The sequence below is a fragment of the Oryx dammah genome, unplaced genomic scaffold (assembly GCF_014754425.2).
Source record: "Oryx dammah isolate SB20612 unplaced genomic scaffold, SCBI_Odam_1.1 HiC_scaffold_19, whole genome shotgun sequence".
NCBI classification, from domain to species: Eukaryota; Metazoa; Chordata; class Mammalia; order Artiodactyla; family Bovidae; genus Oryx; species Oryx dammah.
Genome location: NW_024070203.1, coordinates 53,836,807 through 53,855,628, shown reverse-complemented (window position 1 = coordinate 53,855,628; position 18,822 = coordinate 53,836,807). Strand labels below are relative to the sequence as shown.

At 36.2% G+C, this 18,822-nt stretch overlaps 1 protein-coding gene across 1 annotated transcript in view; it reads right to left on the bottom strand.

Moving 5' to 3' along the window:
• Positions 1-10,901: 10,901 nt before the first annotated feature.
• ZC2HC1A (zinc finger C2HC-type containing 1A) overlaps positions 10,902-18,822 on the bottom strand; it is a 50,361-nt gene continuing 42,440 nt past the window's right edge. Inside the window, exons 8-9 of the mRNA XM_040261987.1 lie at positions 17,069-17,176; positions 10,902-13,485 (exon numbers count right to left, since the gene is read on the bottom strand). Of these exons, the coding sequence (XP_040117921.1) occupies positions 13,320-13,485; positions 17,069-17,176 (274 nt within the window). The 3' untranslated portion in view covers positions 10,902-13,319. The remainder of the gene's footprint in view (positions 13,486-17,068; positions 17,177-18,822) is intronic.

The following is an 18,822-nucleotide window of genomic DNA, read 5'->3' as shown; positions in this document are numbered from 1 at the left end:
ACGTATGACCTAAATCAAATCCCTTATAATTATACAGTGGAAATAACAAACAGATACAAGGGATTATATCTGATAGAGTGCCTGGAGAACTATGGACAGAGGTTCATGACATTGTACAGGAGGCAATGATCAAGACCATTCCCAAGAAAAAGAAATGCAAAAAGGCAAAAGGTTGTCAGAGGAGGCCTTACAAATAGCTGAGAAAAGAACAGAAGCGAAAGGCAAAGGAGAAAAGGAAAGATATACCCATTTGAATGCAGAGTTCCAAAGAATACCAAGGAGAGAGAAGAAAGCTTTCCTCAGTGATTAGTGCAAAAATATAGAGGAAAACAATAGAATGGGAAAGACTAGAGATTTCTTCAAGAAAATCAGAGATACCAAGGGAATACTTCATGCAAAGATGGGCACAATTATGGACAGAAATGGTATGGACTTAACAGAAGCAGAAGATATTAAAAAGAGGCGGCAAGAATACACAGAAGAACTATACAAAAAAGATCTTCATGACCCAGATAATCACGATGGTGTGATCATTCACCTAGAGCCAGACATCCTGCAATGTGAAGTCAAGTGGGCCTTAGGAAGCATCACTATGAATAGAACTAGTGGAGGTGATGGAATTCCAGTTGAGCTATTTCAAATCGTGAAAGATGATGCTGTGAAAGTGCTGCACTCAATATGCCAGCAAATCTGGAAAACTCAGCAGTGGCCACAGGACTGGAAAAGGTCAGTTTTCATTTTAATCCCAAAGAAAGGCAATGCCAAAGAATGCTCGAACTACTGCACAATTGCACTCATCTCACAACTAGTTGCAAAGTAATGCTCAAAATTCTCCAAGCCAGGGTTCAACAGTACGTGAACCGTGAACTTCCAGATTTCAAGCTGTATTTAGAAAAAGCAGAGGAACCAGAGATCAAATTGCCAACATCCGTTGGATCATTAAAAAAGCAAGAGAGTTACAGAAAACCATCTACTTCTGCTCTATTGACCACACAAAAGCTTTTGACTGTGTGAATCACAACAAACTGTGGAAAATTCTTAAGGAGATGGGAATACCAGACTACCTGACCTGCCTCCTGAGAAATCTGTTTGTAGGTTAAGAAAAAACAGTTAGAACTGGACATGGAACAACAGACTGGTTCCAAATCAGGAAAAGAGTACATCAAGGCTGCATATTGTCACCCTGCTTATTTAACTTATATGCAGAGCACATCATGAGAAATGCCAGGCCAGATGAAGCACAAGCTGGAATCAAGACTGCCAGGAGAAATATGCAGATGACACCACCCTTATGGCAAAAAGTGAAGAAGAACTAAAGAGCCTCTTGATGAAAGTGAAAGAGAGTGAAAAAGTTGGCTTAAAACTCAACATTCAGAAAACTAAGATCATAGCATCCAGTCCCATCATTTCATGGAAAATAAATGAGGAGAAAATGGACAGTGACAGACCTTATTTTTTGGGGCTCCAAAATCACTGCAGATGGTGACTGCAGACATGAAATTAAAAGACAGTTAGTTGTTCCTTGGAAGAAAAGCTATGATCAATCTAGACAGCATATGAAAAAGCAGAAATATTACTTCGATAACAAAGATTTATCTAGTCAAAGCTATGGTTTTTTTCAGTAGTCATGTATGGATATGATAGTCGGACTATAAAGAAAGCTGAGCGCCAAAGAACTGATACTTTTGAACTGTGGTGTTGGAGAAGAATCTTGAGAGTCCCTTGGACTGCAAGGAGATCCAACCAGTTTATCCTAAAGGAAATCAGTCCTGAATATTCATTGGAGGGACTGATGCTGAAGCTGAAACTCCAATACTTTGGCCACCTGATGCAAAGAACTGACTCACTAGAAAAGACCCTGATGCTGGGAAAGATTGAAGGTGGAGCAAGATGGGGACGACAGAGGATAAGATGGTTGGATGGTATCACCGACTCAATGGACATGAGTTTGAGTGAGCTCGGCGAGTTGGTGTTGGACAAGGAAGCCTGGCGTGCTGCAGTCCATGGGGTCACAAAGAGTCTAACACGACTGAGTGACTGAACTGCACTGAAACTTAATGATTAAACTTTGCCTTCCCAAGTAGGAGAAAATAGTTGAGTCAATAAGGAAATCAGGCTTCAACTTTATAAGGAAGTCTTGCAAAATGAGGAAACTGCTCCTTCTGTGTTATACTCAGGTGGGGTTGGAAAGTTTCTGTTTGTTTCAACTGTAAGTTGTATCAGGTAATTCTTTCCTGAAAGTCAAATGTTAAGGGAATTTAAAAAAAGAAGTTTATGTGACATTTTAGGGTAGAATGTGTAACAACTTTACCTTTTATTTCTAATTAACTTAAGGGCTGTGTGTGCCTGCTTTTGCTTCAGTTGTGTCTGGCTCTTTGCAACTCTATGGACTGTAGCCCACCAGGCTCTTATGTCCTTGGGATTCTCCAGGCAAGACTACTGGAGTGGATTGCCATGCCCTTCTCCAGGGGATCTTCCCGACCCAGGGATCAAACTCACATCTGCCTGTGTCTCCTGCACTGCAGGTGGATTCTTTACCCACTGAGCCACCAGGAAAACCCACAGAACACATATTCAGAGCCAAAGAACACATTCAGATTATACGTTTGAGCCAGGTCACATCACTCCCTATTCCTGTAAGTAAGTCAAAACCATTTTAGTGGCTTCCAAAGCATGAACAATCTGGAGCTTTAGGTTTCTAATCTTCTGTTCTTTGCTCACACCATTCCACAGTTACAGGGGTCCTACCTTATAGCCTTTGTCCTTTTTTATCTTCTGCATGAAATCTCTTTTCTCTGCTGTCCACCTACATGATTCAATATATTAAATACTCATAACACAGAGCACTTAAACCCAGTAAACAATTTCAACAAAGTAAACAAAAAGAATAACCAATAAAGGCTCAGCCCTCTGTATGTTGTATGCTCAAATGTCACTTTCTCATGCCATTATCCCTCAAACCCTACTTAAAACTGCGACCCACTTCCACTCTCCAACCAGTCTCATTCTAACCACTTCTTCCCCACTGTTTCTCCATACACTCATCACATTCTAATGCAAAATATATTGATTTATCTTTATTGTCAATCTTCATCCACTAGACTGTGAACTTCAAAAGGGCAGGGGCTTTTGACTGGTTGGTTCACTGCCCCTAGATCAGTGCCTGGTACATAAATAGAAGCTAAATATTTGAGGAATATATAATATGTACATATATCTAAAATTATATAAAAACTTCAGTGTCAGACATTTGTGGCAAAGATTTTACATACATTATTGGTAATCCTCAAATTGGGCCTCGCTGATGAATATAATTATATTAACTTAAAGTATATTTCTTAAAATTCAGTTTGTGATTATCTCACACCATAACTGGGATGAGGAAAGATGTCCTTAACTCAATGTATTGAAGATTTCCTGCTGTAGAACATGGTTTTAAGCACTTTTCTCATTAGTATTGGCGTTGTAAAGGGGAAGCATAAAGTCATACTAAATTTTACCATTGAAAACGGTTTGAGTTCAAATAACAGATCCCAGCCTACTTAGTTTAAGGAAAAAGGAATTTATTAAAAGTTACTGGATAATTCACAGAAATTTCTGGAAAAGCCAGCTAATCAAGTTAGGCAGTTGTTCAGCCAGAAACAATGCCCAAATCATAATGAAAGACTACTTCAGTGGAGGACAGTCAGCTAAAGAGCCACCATGGGGACATGTGATTTTAAAATTAAAAGTAGAACAACTTTAAATCATTTAGCATTTGGACTTAGATGCTCTAGGGCTGCTGTCACAGATACTGTGTATACAAACATAAAAAGTAAGAAGGAATCTCAGTTACCTTTGAAAAAGCATCATTCAACACTCATATTTAGTAACCCATTACCTTTAATCCATTTGATGTCATTTGACTTCTTCACATGAATCAGTGTGTTCTTCCTGCTTCTTCCCTTGGCATAGTCACTGGTTCAGAGTTAAAGAGTAACAGGTCGTATCTTGCAAAATGGGTGTCACTTCTTGACGCTGTCACAGTTCCCTTCAAAGCCCAGTGTATCACCACCATCCTCAAAACAGATGCATACTACAGTGTCTGCTTCCTCACATTATTTGTTTCAGAATCTCAGTCTGTTCCATAGTTCCAAGGTTACATATCTACTCCGTAGCTGCAAGAAAGGGTGGGAAACTAAATTCTGGCTAAGATTTGGAGGTAGTAGAATTCAGTAAAGAAAACTTACCAAATAGGGTTTTCAAAAGATGCTAGCCACAAACACGACAAATGACCCTTAGAGATAGTAAGAAAATTCAGATTTAAAATAGATCGAGACAATTTTTCACTACTAGATATGTTTTAAGCAGTGTTTAACTTCTAGTATTGTTCCAAGTTTAGTTAAATAAAGTATCTAAGGCAGTAAGTGATAAGCCCCTCCTCACATAACAGCTTTCTGGTAAATGCATCAGTGACAATTTTTCTAGTTAACACCAGAGGTAGAACCATAACACTGTTTATCAAAAACAAAGACCATGAGAATACAGTGCCTCACCAAGAATACAGAGCTGATCTAGAACACATGTTGCTCATTCAAATGGTGCTTCACTTTTGTCTATAGTAAGAGACTGGAAAACAAACTTTTAGGCTTAAATTTTCAAACTATAATAGTTAATTGAATAGCAAGTTGTTAAAGGGAAATCACCCTTGAAGAATTAGTGTTCAAAATGATGAATTTCTGATGTTTCCTGTGTGGTCCACATGAGTTTTTTTCCTTATTAGAACTCCTAACTTTGGGAAGATTAGTAAAAATGGAAATATATTATTAAAACTTTCTGGTTCTTAAAGTATTCCTCTTGACTAAAATAACAAAAGGGAGAAATAAGATAACTTTGAAAAATCTTTAAAGTTTTACAATATAAGTGAGTAAACATATATATATTTGCCCCTCAAAGATCAAAAGCAGAAAAAAAAAAACCTCTAAAACATTTAGAACAAGTTTAATTCTTGTTTTAGCTCTATAAATCAAAAATTCATTTGCATTTCTCAGACATGTCAAAATTCTTCAAGTCATAGGTGGTAAAACAGTTGAGTTCAGTTCTGAAGGGAGGGCTATATCAGAATATGAGTATTCAAGAAAATTCAAGAAAAATTATCTTATTAAAATTACAGAGTTGACAGAAACCACTTTTAACAAAAGTATCACAGAAACTAGCTTAAATATATTATTAATAATTACTATTAATATAGGGCTGCTGCTGCTTCTGCTGCTAAGTCGCTTTAGTCATGTCTGACTCTGTGCAACCCCATAGACGGCAGCCCACCAGGCTCCCCCGTCCATGGGATTCTCCAGGCAAGAACACTGGAGTGGGTTGCCATTTCCTTCTCCAATGCATGAAAGTGAAAAGTGAAAGTGAAGTCGCTCAGTCGTGTCCGACTCTTTGCAACCCATGGACTGCAGCCTACATTTGTGAATGTCAGAAAACAAATGAAGAGGAGGTAGTGATTTTCAATAAATTACCAAATGCGAGTGATTCTGAAAAACATAAATCTCTTCATTTTTTAAAGATTAAAAAGTACTAAAGTATTATATATTCATTTAAAAACTGGTAATACAAAAAATATAAAGAATATGTAACATCATAACTACTTAAGAGTAGAAATAAACATAAAGAGGAATATAAATGCTTTAAAAGCCTTTTTATCTGTCTCATCTTCTATATAACTGCAATTGTATTTTACACACATTCACTATTTTAGGCTAGCTTTTGGTTCTAATAACAAAACATAACCTCACCATGCCATTAAAAATTATTTGAAAAATGCTTTATTAACTTACTATATTAATTTTTATCACTATAAATAATAGTATTATTAAATGTGTTGTGCATAAATATTTTTCTTCAGATTATTTCTTCAAGAAGAAATACATTTTAGGAATAAAATTACTGGATTATGAGACATGTGTATTTTAAAGGCTTTTAAAGTAAATTTAGTCAACTTCTTCAAAAAGTTATCATAAATTTGTATCTCCACCATCAGTGGATAAGGGCATTCATCTTAATGCCCCAGGCAGTCTTCAAGTGTATTATAATTTAAGATTTTAAGACTAGTGATTCAATGAATGAAAATCAGTATTTCATTGTCAAGTATACTCAGCACTACTGGCAGCCTCCTATCCATAGTTGCAAATTCAAAATAAGCATAGAAATGGAGGCTTTGAGCAGAGAGACGTGAAAAAAAAAAAAAAAAGAAAACAAGACCTTGAAAGTGAAGAGTTCTGTGAGATAAGATTGAACAGTTGCAATTTTTAGTAACTTTTATTCAATGATGATTTGTCCTCAGTCCTCAGGACAATCCATGCAGTTCACTTTTCACAGCTCTGACAGCTCCCATTTTATAGACCCCACCATACACATATTCATTAGGACTGATGCTGAAGCTCCAATCCTCTGGCCACCTGATGGGAAGAGCTGACTCATTAGAAAAGATCCTGATGCTGGGTAAGATTGAAGGCAGGAGAAGGGAAGACAGAGGACGAGATGGCTGGATGGCATCACTGACTCAATGGACATAAGTTTGAGCAAGCTCCGGGAGATGGTGAAGGACGGGGAAGCCTGGCATGCTGCAGTCCATGGGGTCACAAAGAGTCAGACACCACTGAGCAACTGAACAACCACCATACAGAGGGCTTCCCAGGCGGCACTAGTGGTAAAGAAGCTGCCTGCCAGTGCAGGAGACGTAAGAGACTCAGGTTCGATCCTGGGATCAAGAAGATCCCCTGGAGGAGGAAATGGCAACCCACTCCAGGATTCCTGTTGGGATAATCCCAGGGACAGAGAAGCCTGGCAGGCTACAATGGGGTCACAAAATCAGACACGACTGAAATGACTTAGCGTGCACACTCATCATTCACATACCCTCTCCACCACTTCTCCCACTAAAAGGTAGTGCAGCTCTTTATATTTCAGCAAGTTTTCTCCTAAGCACTGGGACAAGGTAAGGAGAAAAAAAACAGGAAACGGTGAACTGTATGACTTGTGATAAGAAGCTTCAACACTTACAAAGCATTAAGTTCTGTTAAATTCTTTCACAACATTGTAAGTAAACTATACTTCAATTAAAAATCCTTTGTTTTGTCCTAAACTGTAAGTATCTGTTTATATAATGACTTCTCCAAATAAATTATCAACTGTAGGACAGGGACTAAATCACACCTTATGTATAACTCTTGATTGCCAGCATTTCATAGAATGAAGAACACAAAAAAACATTCTTTAAAATGTTTATAAAGTTTTAGCTTTGTGCATCTAATATGATTTGGTCTAAGCACTTATTTAGGACTTCTCAGGTGGTCCAGTGGTTAAGACTCTGTGCTCCCAACAAAGAGGGCTTGAGTTTGATCGCTGGCTGGGGAACTAAGATGATCCTTATGATTAAACAGTGGAAGTGAGAAATAGATGTAAGGGCCTAGATCTGATAGATAGAGTGCCTGATGAACTACGGAATGAGGTTCGTGACATTGTACAGGAGACAGGGATCAAGACCATCCCCATGGAAAAGAAATGCAAAAAAGCAAAATGGCTGTCTGGGGAGGCCATACTAATAGCTGAGAAAAGAAGAGAAGCGAAAAGCAAAGGAGAAAAGGAAAGATATAGGCATCTGAATGCAGAGTTCCAGAGACTAGCAAGAAGAGATAAGAAAGCCTTCTTCAGAGATCAATGCAAAGAAATAGAGGAAAACAACAGAATGGGAAAGACTAGAGATCTCTTCAGGAAAATGAGAGATACCAAGGGAACATTTCATGCAAAGATGGGCTCGATAAAGGACAGAAATGGTATGGACCTAACAGAAGCAGAAGATACTAAGAAGGGGTGGCAAGAATACACAGAACTGTACAAAAAGGATCTTCACGACCCAGATAATCACGATGGTGTGATCACTCATCTAGAGCCAGACATCGTGGAATGAGAAGTCAAGTGGGCCTTAGAAAGCATCACTACCAACAAAGCTAGTGGAGGTGATGGAATTCCAGTTGAGCTATTTCAAATCCTGAAAGATGATGCTGTGAAAGTGCTATACTCAATATGCCAGCAAAAGTGGAAAACTCAGCAGTGGCCACAAGACAGGAAAAGGTCAGTTTTCATTCCAATTCCAAAGAAAGGCAATGCCAAAGAATGCTCAAACTACCGCACAATTGCACTCATCTCACATGCTAGTAAAATAATGCTCAAAATTCTCCAAGCCAGGCTTCAGCAATACGTGAACCGTGAACTCCCTGATGTTCAAGCTGGTTTTAGAAAAGGCAGAGGAACCAGAGATCAAATTGCCAACATCCGCTGGATCATGGAAAAAGCGAGAGAGTTCCAAAAAAACATCTATTTCTGCTTTCTTGACTATGCCAAAGCCTTTGACTGTGTGGATCACAATAAACTCTGGAAAATTCTGAAAGAGATGGGAATCCCAGACCACCTAACCTGCCTCTTGAGAAATCTGTATGCAGGTCAAGAAGCAACAGTTAGAACTGGACATGGAACAACAGACTGGTTCCAAATAGAAAAAGGAGTACCTCAAGGCTGTATATTGTCACCCTGCTTATTTAACTTCTATGCAGAGTACATCATGAGAAACGCTGGACTGGAAGACACACAAGCTGGAATCAAGATTGCCGGGAGAAATAGCAGTCACCTCAGATATGCAGATGACACCACCCTTATGGCAGAAAGTGAAGAGGAACTAAAAAGCCTCTTGATGAAAGTGAAAAGGGAGAGTGAAAAAGTTGGCTTAAAGTTCAACATTCAGAAAACAAAGATCATGGCATCCGGTCCTATCACTTCATGGGAAATAGATGGGGAAACAGTGGAAACAAGTGTCAGACTTTATTATTTTGGGCTCCAAAAATCACTGCAGATGGTGACTGCAGCCATGAAATTAAAAGACGCTTACTGCTTGGAAGAAAAGTTATGACTAACCTAGATAGCATAGTCAAAAGCAGAGACATTACTTTGCGACTAAGGTCCGTGTAGTCAAGGCTATAGTTTTTCCAGTAGTCATGTATGGATGTGAGAGTTGGACTGTGAAGAAGGGTGAGCGCCAAAGAATTGATGCTTTTGAACTGTGGTGTTGGAGAAGACTCTTGAGAGTTCCTTGGACTGCAAGGAGGTCCAACCAGTCCATTCTGAAGGAGATCAGCCCTGGAATTTCTTTGGAAGGAATGATCTAAAGCTGAAACTCCAGTACTCTGGCCACCTCATGCGAAGAGTTGACTTACTGGAAAAGACTTTGAGGGATTGGGGGCAGGAGGAGAAAGGGACAACAGAGGATGAGATGGTTGGATGGCATCACTGACTCGATGGACGTGAATCTGAGAGCTCCGGGAGTTGGTGACAGACAGCGAGGCCTGGCCTGCTGCGATTCATGGCATCGCAAAGAGTTGGACACGACTGAGCGACTGAACTGAACTGAAGCACTTATTTAGCTCCTATATAAATTGATCTCACTTGGAATCATTAGATAAGGTTAGCTGATTGAAGGGAAAAAAACCCACCTTAAATATTATAACTTTAAGCTTCACAGTCCTAAGATGAAATGCTAAAATAATAGTATAAGAATTATATGCTAATGTGCATGAGTAAAGATTTGAGAAGCATAATTTTCTAACAAAATTATGTGAGGTGTTAATATGAAAAATTTTTTTAATCAAATATTGCCTGGCTGGTAGCTAAACTATGTTTCTTAAAAACAAACAAAAAACACATTGGCTATTAAAATCAGAGCACAATTTATAACAAAAAACTACATCTTATAAATCTCTGTCATTTCATGTCATCAAAAAAAATACTTATTACAGTTGTTCTTGTCATTCAGTCGCTAAGTCTGTCCGACTCCCTGTGACCCCATGGACAGCAGCACACTAGGCTTCCCTGTCCTTCACCAAATCCCAGAGCTTGCTCAAACTCATGTACACTGAGTTGGTGATGCCATCCAACCATCTCATTCTCTGTCATCCCCTTCTCCTCCTGCCTTCAATCTTTCTCAGATCTTATTCCCGAGAGGCCATTACCAGAGGATAGCAATCTTAAATTATCCAAAAGCACCCTCTAGTGGCAAAAACGTAATTCACACATAAAAGAAAAGTATAGAAATACATGACTATTGTGACAGTATTAATTTTTTCTAAATGAAAATAAAAATGAATATGGCTATTGTAAACTTTGTTTCAATGATTTCCACTACTATATTCAACAGAACAATCGTTGGACAAATCAATCTATTTTTAGTACTAAAAATAAACTTAACCATTTTAAAATTAAAAATACACTTACCATATAAAATACATATATGTGCAATGCTAATAAAGACATAAGAGCCCTGCTGACTTTCTGTAGCTATGTACGTATTTTATTATTTTTCATTCCCTGAGCTTCTACTCATGGTAGAAAGTATCTACCTCAAGTTTAAGGAAAATTGAGTTCCAATAAACATGTCTAATATTTTCACTACAGACAGCTATAGTTTAAAGCTTTAAATATGGTGATCTAATTAAGTATTCATCACAAATACTTTTTGCCACTGAACTGTATATTACCTAATTAGAAATGCTCATAATGTCTCCTTACTAACCTCATTTCTCTAATGTTTTCAACTGTCAAACTTTATTGCCTAAAAAGAGAATTTCTATGCCTTAAAAATCTTGTGAGGTAACAGATTTATAATGCTTTGAAGTTATAAAACACTTCAAAATAAAGCAGTAGTAACTCCTTTTAAAAGCTGACAGCACATAAAAAAACTGCCAGTGAAAACTCTTTCTCATTAAAAAAGTCTGTAATTTACTTTGAATATATTCTCATTATTTCAGTACATTGCTATCTTTATACCTGTGTCTGGAAAAAAGGTACGACATCAATGAAAACCAACTGGCAATTTTTTGCTTCATGTCTTTATTGAATAGGTTCAAAAATGAAGACACTATTTGTAATTTAAAAAAACAGAGTGAACAAGAGACAACAGCAGCCATACTACTCTTACTTTCCAAGCTAATAACTTTCAGAATATTATATAAGCAATTTTTACAGTTTTAATTTAAGTTTAAATCATCTTTTCATTCTACCACACTGGGAAATACTTGTGAAAATAAATAAAAATAAAGTAAATGATGCATCGATCTAGGAAAATTTCTTAAAAACTGAACTATTGCACAACAAATCAACGTGAAAATAATATATGCAAGTGATATAAAAATGCATTTAAATACACTGCATCGATATGTTTCATAATTCATTAATATATTTCACCTACTTACTGTTTATAACAATCTCTGGGTTTTGGAATTAGATGATTTCTTACCAACTCATTTCCATATAGTACATTATAACATTTACTCGCTACAGTAAAATTCAGTGAGAAACAAACATGTGCAACTTTGTTTAAGATCATTTACCTATCCCTTCCTTGGGCGGACAAAAATTATGTGATCTTTAAAAATATACTTGGAAGAAAATAGTGCTCAATTCTAGATAAAGCAAGAGTTTAAAGTTCTTTCTTTATATGGTTTCTAATAATTAGAACAGAAGAACATAAACAATTGAAATGGAACTCTAATATGTACATTATTCTCCTAAATTTATTAAAGCTGTTTCTAGTTGATGGAATAAGCTGTAATATAGTTTTTCTGACCTTCTGGCCAATATGACTAAATAAAGGCAACCAGAAAAAGAATTATTGAAAGTCAGGAAAGGAACTATAATGTAAATCATAAATTTCCATTACCACTAAGTTATCCTCTGCCCAAATGAAAAACACAAACAAAACAAAACAAAACAACTAATGAATAAAATTATAAAGTTAAGTATAAATGAATTTCAGAGAAAGCTATAAGCCACAAATTTCTACCCTGATCTTCACAATTGATCAGAATCATAAACAAGAAGTTAGAAATTGCCTATAAATGATTTGCTTGTACCTTTATAATAAGATCAAGGTTTGTTAGGTTTGATTCAACAGAAATAACTACTGAATTACTGAATTTGGCTGCACAAGAAACAAAAGGTATTTACTAGTAAATACAATATTACACTGAAAGTGACAATGATTAAAAGCTGTATTTTAGTCAAAGTAAAGGTGAAAGTATAATCACATTTTTGTGAATGTTTAATTACATAATAAAGCAGCTATCCATTAAAGCAATGCATTTTCAGAGGCTTATTATTGGGAAGTAAATGGTGCTTCAGCATGAAACACTGGAAGAAAAACATGAGTAGGAAAAATTAAATATTAACATTCTCTTAACCTACCCATAAATACATATAACTATACTTCGAGTGACTAAAATTCAATTCTTTTTACCTTCATGCCCTGCACTAATGATTAATTATTGAAGTTAACTGTTTATTAGGTGAGATGATCTGTTTTAAAATCTATTAATTTCTTCTAAATTCAAATACATAGATATAAATCCAAGATTTTGCAAGGAACTTTGTGCACCTTCTATTAAATAATTAACTTGCAAACTTTGCAAAAATGAAGTAGCAAACTACTCTTCAGACATGAGATAATGGGGGAAAAAAGGACAAAAGTGAAATCTGAAGACAATCAGAAGCAGAAAGAATGAACAGTAAACTAATACACACTGAGCAAAAAAAAGAAATTATTCAGTTATAACTAGAAAAAGAAACAGCTGTATTTTCAGCTTTGTGTCTCTGAAAAGGGAACTGCATAATTATGTTTTAAAGAATTGAGTAAAAACCTCTATAGAATCAATAATACACTGAGTAAAGAGCAACATACGCAATAGGGGTTTTTCCCTCTCTTTTTAAAAAATATTTATAAAATTAATTATTAAAGAGCTCTACAGGAAAATGACACAACTAATTGTAACTAAAATATTCTCTCAGTTTCAAAAGTTCAAGCATTCCATCCTACAATGATACTATCTGAAAATAGGTCAATAATAAAAATGTTTATTCTGATGTTCTGCTCAAAGTAATGATCATCTGAAAACTTACAGCACTAAGCACTAATACTAGATTGTTTGTGGAAGTATAGTAACAGAAAAGGAATACCTAAGTTAAATGATTCCACCTAAAGTTATTTTCTGACTGATAAGTAGGTATGTCCTTGAATGGCACAGCTTAGGTTACCAGGTATTTATTACATACAGTATATGTACACTCACATATATACACACACATTACACGGCCAAAGAATTATGCTCCAAAATATTGAAAGAAAGTATTTTGAGTAATTTTAGCACGAAATCACTCAAGGAAGTGCTCTACATGTCCAAGCAGCAATAATCATAAAATTCAGGACTTAGCTTTTTCATTTCTTTGGATTCTGTTCACAGAACCATTCTTCGAACGCCACATTCACAGCAGAACTTTGCCCATTCTACAGGGTATTTAGTCCCACATTCATGGCAGAATTTTGGTAAGTGTCCCGCTGAATTTCCTTCAATGCCTTTAGTGTTTCCACCATTAAATGAAGAGATGTAGTCTCCATCTGGCCTGGAGAGGTAGAGAGAGAAAGTAGAAACACAAAGTTCATGACAGTAATTTTCAATCTGTAAGCCTTGGGAAACAAAAAATAATACTATTAAGTATAACTAAAAGCTTCTTAATCTCATCATTAATGCTCTTGAAGAACTGATGTTTTCGAACTGTGGTGCTAGAGATGCCTATTGAGAGTCCCTTGGGCAGCAAGGAGATCAAACCAGTCAATCCTAAAGGAAATCAACCCTGAATATGCATTTGAAGGATTGATGCTGAAGGTCCAATACTTTGGCCACCTGATGAGAAGAGCTGACTCACTGGAAAAGACCCTGATGCTGGGAAAGACTGAGGGCAGAAGGAGAAAGGGGCAAAAAAGGATGAGATGTTTGGATGGCATCATCAACTCAATGGACATGAGTTTGAGCAAACTCCAGGAGAAACTAAAGGACAGGGAAGTCTGGTGAGTTGCAGTGAATGGGGTCACAAAGAGTCGGACACGACTGAGCAGTTGAACTTTACCCTCTTGTATTGAGTTGTTTGGTTCTTCTGTAAAGATCTCTAATCGTTCTGTGATAATATACTGTCACTGTTAATGACTTCAATTCCCTGTCTTAGTCCTTTATATACTTCAACCTGACTTCTTTTAAAAGTCATGTCTGGAGAATTTCGGTATCTTAAGTCTTGGGCACATGTGTTTGTTTCCTGCTGTCACTCATGACTGATTCCGTTTCCCTGTATGGCCTGAAATTTGTTTGTTTTGTAGTTCAGAACTGCAAGCTCATGTGTGTTCACCTGTGAGAATCAGGAGGCCTGGGTTAACAGCATTTCACAAGATGGTTCTTTCTGCTTTTGCTTTTCTAAGCTCCAAGGAAGCCCTTAAACCAAGAGTATCCAAGTTAAGAATTTATTAGAATATGCAGATGTTTTACTTTCAAACCTTAAACTAATAGGAAGGCCCACCTATAGTTATGAATTATCAGTGGGAATTCACATCTCTCTGAGCCATGGCTAAGACAAGTATCCTTGGACTCTCTTATTCCTGATTGTTGTGTTTTTTTTCCCCCTAGTCTAGCTTTCACTCACGAGATAACCCTCTGAATACTGTGAGAGAAGGGTTAACACAACCATTCTCCTCTTCTGTGGACACAGTTGACCTTGGGATAACTTCTCAACTCTGTTTAATAAAAACCCAACAGAGGTGAAATGCCAGCTATGTTTCTAAGCAACAGTGTTTGCAAGCAGTTCAGTGAAACCAGACACATCCCTCAGGATAACCTGGAAGCTATGTCTATGAAACTGTTATTATGAGACGCTGATTCCCTTTGGGAAAAGGGACTTCTACTAAAACTGACCCTATACCCACCTATGAGATCTTATTCTCTTATACCTGAGCTGTCAGTTGGATAGCTGAGGAAGACAAGCTTCAGGAATGCTGCAAAGCCTCCCATGGAAGAGAAAACACCCGACGCTGCCCTGCTATCCTCTCGTATTTCTGAAAACAATCCCAGTGGCGAATGTAATATACAGTCATATAAGTGCCTCTGGCTGAGTCTAAGAAGAATCTTTGCTGAACCTCTCAAGAATCCTGGCTTAGAGCAAGAGGCATGGCGGGAAGGGTGAGGAAAAGTTGTTTATAACACTATTTTGTACAAGTACCAGAAGTCAATTCCTCTCTCCCCAAATTACCTTAAAACCCAAGTCTCTATATAGTGAAGACCACTGAAAACCTCAAAAGTAGCTGCAGTGTCACAGTTAATTCAGCAAATTGATCTCTAACCTTCTTCATATTTTTTTCTTTAGAAATTTCCTTTCTTTGTTGAGAGCTAAGCTATACATTCAGAAATATATATATTTTCTCTTTTATCCAGTATTTCCAGGTGTTCTATTTGGAATGGTTGTCCAGGAAATGTAGTCTATCAGACTTTCAGAAAAATAAATCTCTGAGAATTCTCCATCTGTTTTGGTTATAAGTATTTTTGTCCAGGATGGAGGTTGAGTATTCAGGTGAGTAAGGCTCAGGACTTCCTAACAGAAATAAAGCTCTTAAAAAAAAATAAAGACTATCCCAAACATTTTTAATGTGATTTTTGCTCCTGCCTGTTAATAGTTTGTCTACTTCTTTGGAAAGATAAAATTATTCATTTATTCAAGCATATGTATTTAGTAAGTTTTCCATTTTGTAATAGGATGTTAATCTTATACTCAGCACTGATTCAAAGCACATGGTTCCACACATATAGAACACAGTACAGCCACAATCCAGGACTCTAAGAAACAGAAGTTCACTTCCTTATATGAATCAAAAATACGTATCAAAGCCTCAGGTGAGACAAACAATACTTATTAAAGAATCTAGCTGAAAAGACAGCAACTTATCAATTCCTCTATGGTTCTCGTCTTAAGCACAAGCATCACCCTTAAAACTTTCTAAACGAAAAAACAAAACAAAACAAAAAAAAAACTTTCTAAACAGCAGACACCCAGACCCCACTCTGCACCTGGGAGAGATCTCCACAAGTTCGGTTTTAGAAAGCTCCATAGATGCTTCTTCTAATGGGCAAAACCAGGAGGGAGAGCTAGCATCTTAGATACTTAAAAATCTATTCCTGGATTAAATATGAATAATGAATGTCTGTACATATTATATACTTATAACAAAAGCAGATAATATATATAGTTTCATGTAACACAACCAATCACATTCAGTAGGATGTTAATTAATAAGTTAACCACTAAATTATACAGCGCTTCTATATGAGAAATCAGAGCAGAACTTTTAAGATCTCAGGACTAGTTGTACTTTCTCAGAAAAAGAGATTTATTTTTCTGTTTCAGACAACAAGAATCATGTAACTACTCTTCTATTCTCCTACACTTTGACTACTACAACAAAGCTTATATGCCACTTTGTAGCCCAGGGCTGGCCTATCTACAGGTCTCATGACACAAACTTTGTAAACTAACCCTACTCTTTTTCCACTTTATCTTTTAATTCTCATATTTCCTTTTCCTATTTTTCTTTAATTTAAAAAACAATGTTGTATTTCACTATACATTTCTGTACCTTTCCTTAAAACTTTATGGAATAAGTTGGCATATATATGAAAAACAAAATATTTATAACTGGAATGATTTCATTATATGTTGAAAAACAGCCAATGTCAAAGCTGTGCAAATATTGTGACATATTAGAAAGGGATGTACATGGATAATCACAATCTCATCAGAGGAATTTAAATGTACTAAAATGCTGCTGAAAACTATAATAGCAGTAGTGTAAAAAGTCTATTATTCAATTTGAAGAGGTAAAAATAACCATGCTGCAGTTAAAATTAAGACATAAAAAACACAAATGCATCCAGTGGTACTGAACAAACTGTATTTGAGTATTTACCATAAAAATTACATCTCCAAGGTATAAGAAAATACTATTTACACTCAAAACTAGGTCTTTATTGTATAACATTAAAGTCAAATTAAATCACACAGGAAAAATTAGATTTTCTATTAATAACCTGATAAAGTTTTTATGTGGTCTTTGGAAAACAATGAATACCTATTTTTATTTTAGTTATTACAATATCAGAGCTAAACATACCTGGCCATGTAGCTATCACTATATGTTTTTCTTTTGCTTGTAAGCACACCTGAGGCAGGATTTCGGGCCAAACTAGGTGGTGTGGAATTTCGAGGTTTGATGTTAGTCCTAGAAGACAGAAAGAGATGGCATGATGGAAAAAAAACTAATGAATAGTAAGCATTTCTTTCACAAATTGTTTATTAGAATGATTAGAAAAATAATTAGAAGCTATAGAGAAGTCAACTCAAAAGATTAAAATCCAAATAATTATTTCACATCTGAAATCCTTAATACAAAGTATAAGCCAAAGCATTTTGCATTGACTAAGATTATCTTGATGGTACATAAAATAATTTAAAAATATGTCTATATAATCTTGTCATGAAATTTATAAGTTAACACTTCAAATTTTTTAAAGATTAAATCTACAGTCCCCTCAAACTAGAGATAAGTCTTGTTGAGTGCCTAGAGTTAAATAATAATGTTAGATGTATAAGATGTGGTTAAAATTTTTGCTAACCATTTTTAAAGAATAATATTCCATTTATGAAAGCCTGTTCTTAGAAAAAGCAACTAGAATGAATTGGTTAATATACTCTTGCCTCTAAAGATTTTACTTTCATCAACTATACAACCTGGGCTGTCTGTTACCAGTAAAGTGGCTGATCATACCTTTCTGAAAATTCCAGAATCAAAGAACACTTATATATGAGGTAAAAAGGGTAAAATGTATAGGCTTTGGAATTCAGATGAATCTAGATTCAAATCCCAACTGCCACTGAACAACTCTGGGTCTGGCAATCTGAGTCCATGCTCCCTCATATGTAACATGTGACCATCATCACTTATAGGAAGTCAGATATATAAAATGTAATTGATACCACATTTAGCATAGCAGAGGGTGATGATGGTATTACTATTGTTAGTATTGCTACTACAAGTTAACACTTACATTAACAGTGCTTACTACATTTGATGTACCTGCATTTTCTTTTTCCTGGCCACACGTCACAGCATGAGGGATCTTAGCTCTCCAACCAGGGATCGAATCCATGCCCCCTGCCATGGAAGTGCAGAGTCCTAACCACTGGACTCGAGGGAATTCCTGTAGCTACATTTCTAATCACCTTCATATAAAATTTATTTAATCCTCATAATAATCCTATGAAGTAGTAAGGATTACTAATTCCATCTTGCAAAGGAGGCAACTGAGGCAAAGAGTGAAAGTGAAAGTGAAGTCACTCAGTTGTGTCCAACTCCTTCCCACCCCATGGACTATAGCCTACGAGGCTCCTCCATCTATAGGATTTTCCAGGCAAGAATACTGGAGTGGGTTGTAATTTCACCCAGGTGGCAGATAAATCATTGCAGAACTAGGTGTAAGATGTTCATTAGTGTTAGTTTCCTCCCTCTCTTTAGAAATTTAGTCAAATCTTTTCATTTCAGAGATAAGCAATATTGTGTTACATGATCAAGCAGAATCCTCTTTAAAAAAATGCTTTTGTATATTTTAAGTTCTCAAACTCTAGCAGAAATTCTTCCTTCTCTACTTATATAGCAAAGCTAGAGAGAGTCTCCCAAAATTTTAAACAGTTGTCTCCAAAATGCATGCAGGGAGTAACAACATCTATTATTTTCCAAATGCTCTTTACATGCCAGATATGATACCAGGTACTAAATATACTTCACTTTCTTTAATTTTCACAAAAATCTCTGAAGATATTATTCCCATTTTAAAGTTGAAAAAACTCATAGTCACAGAGATTAAGTGC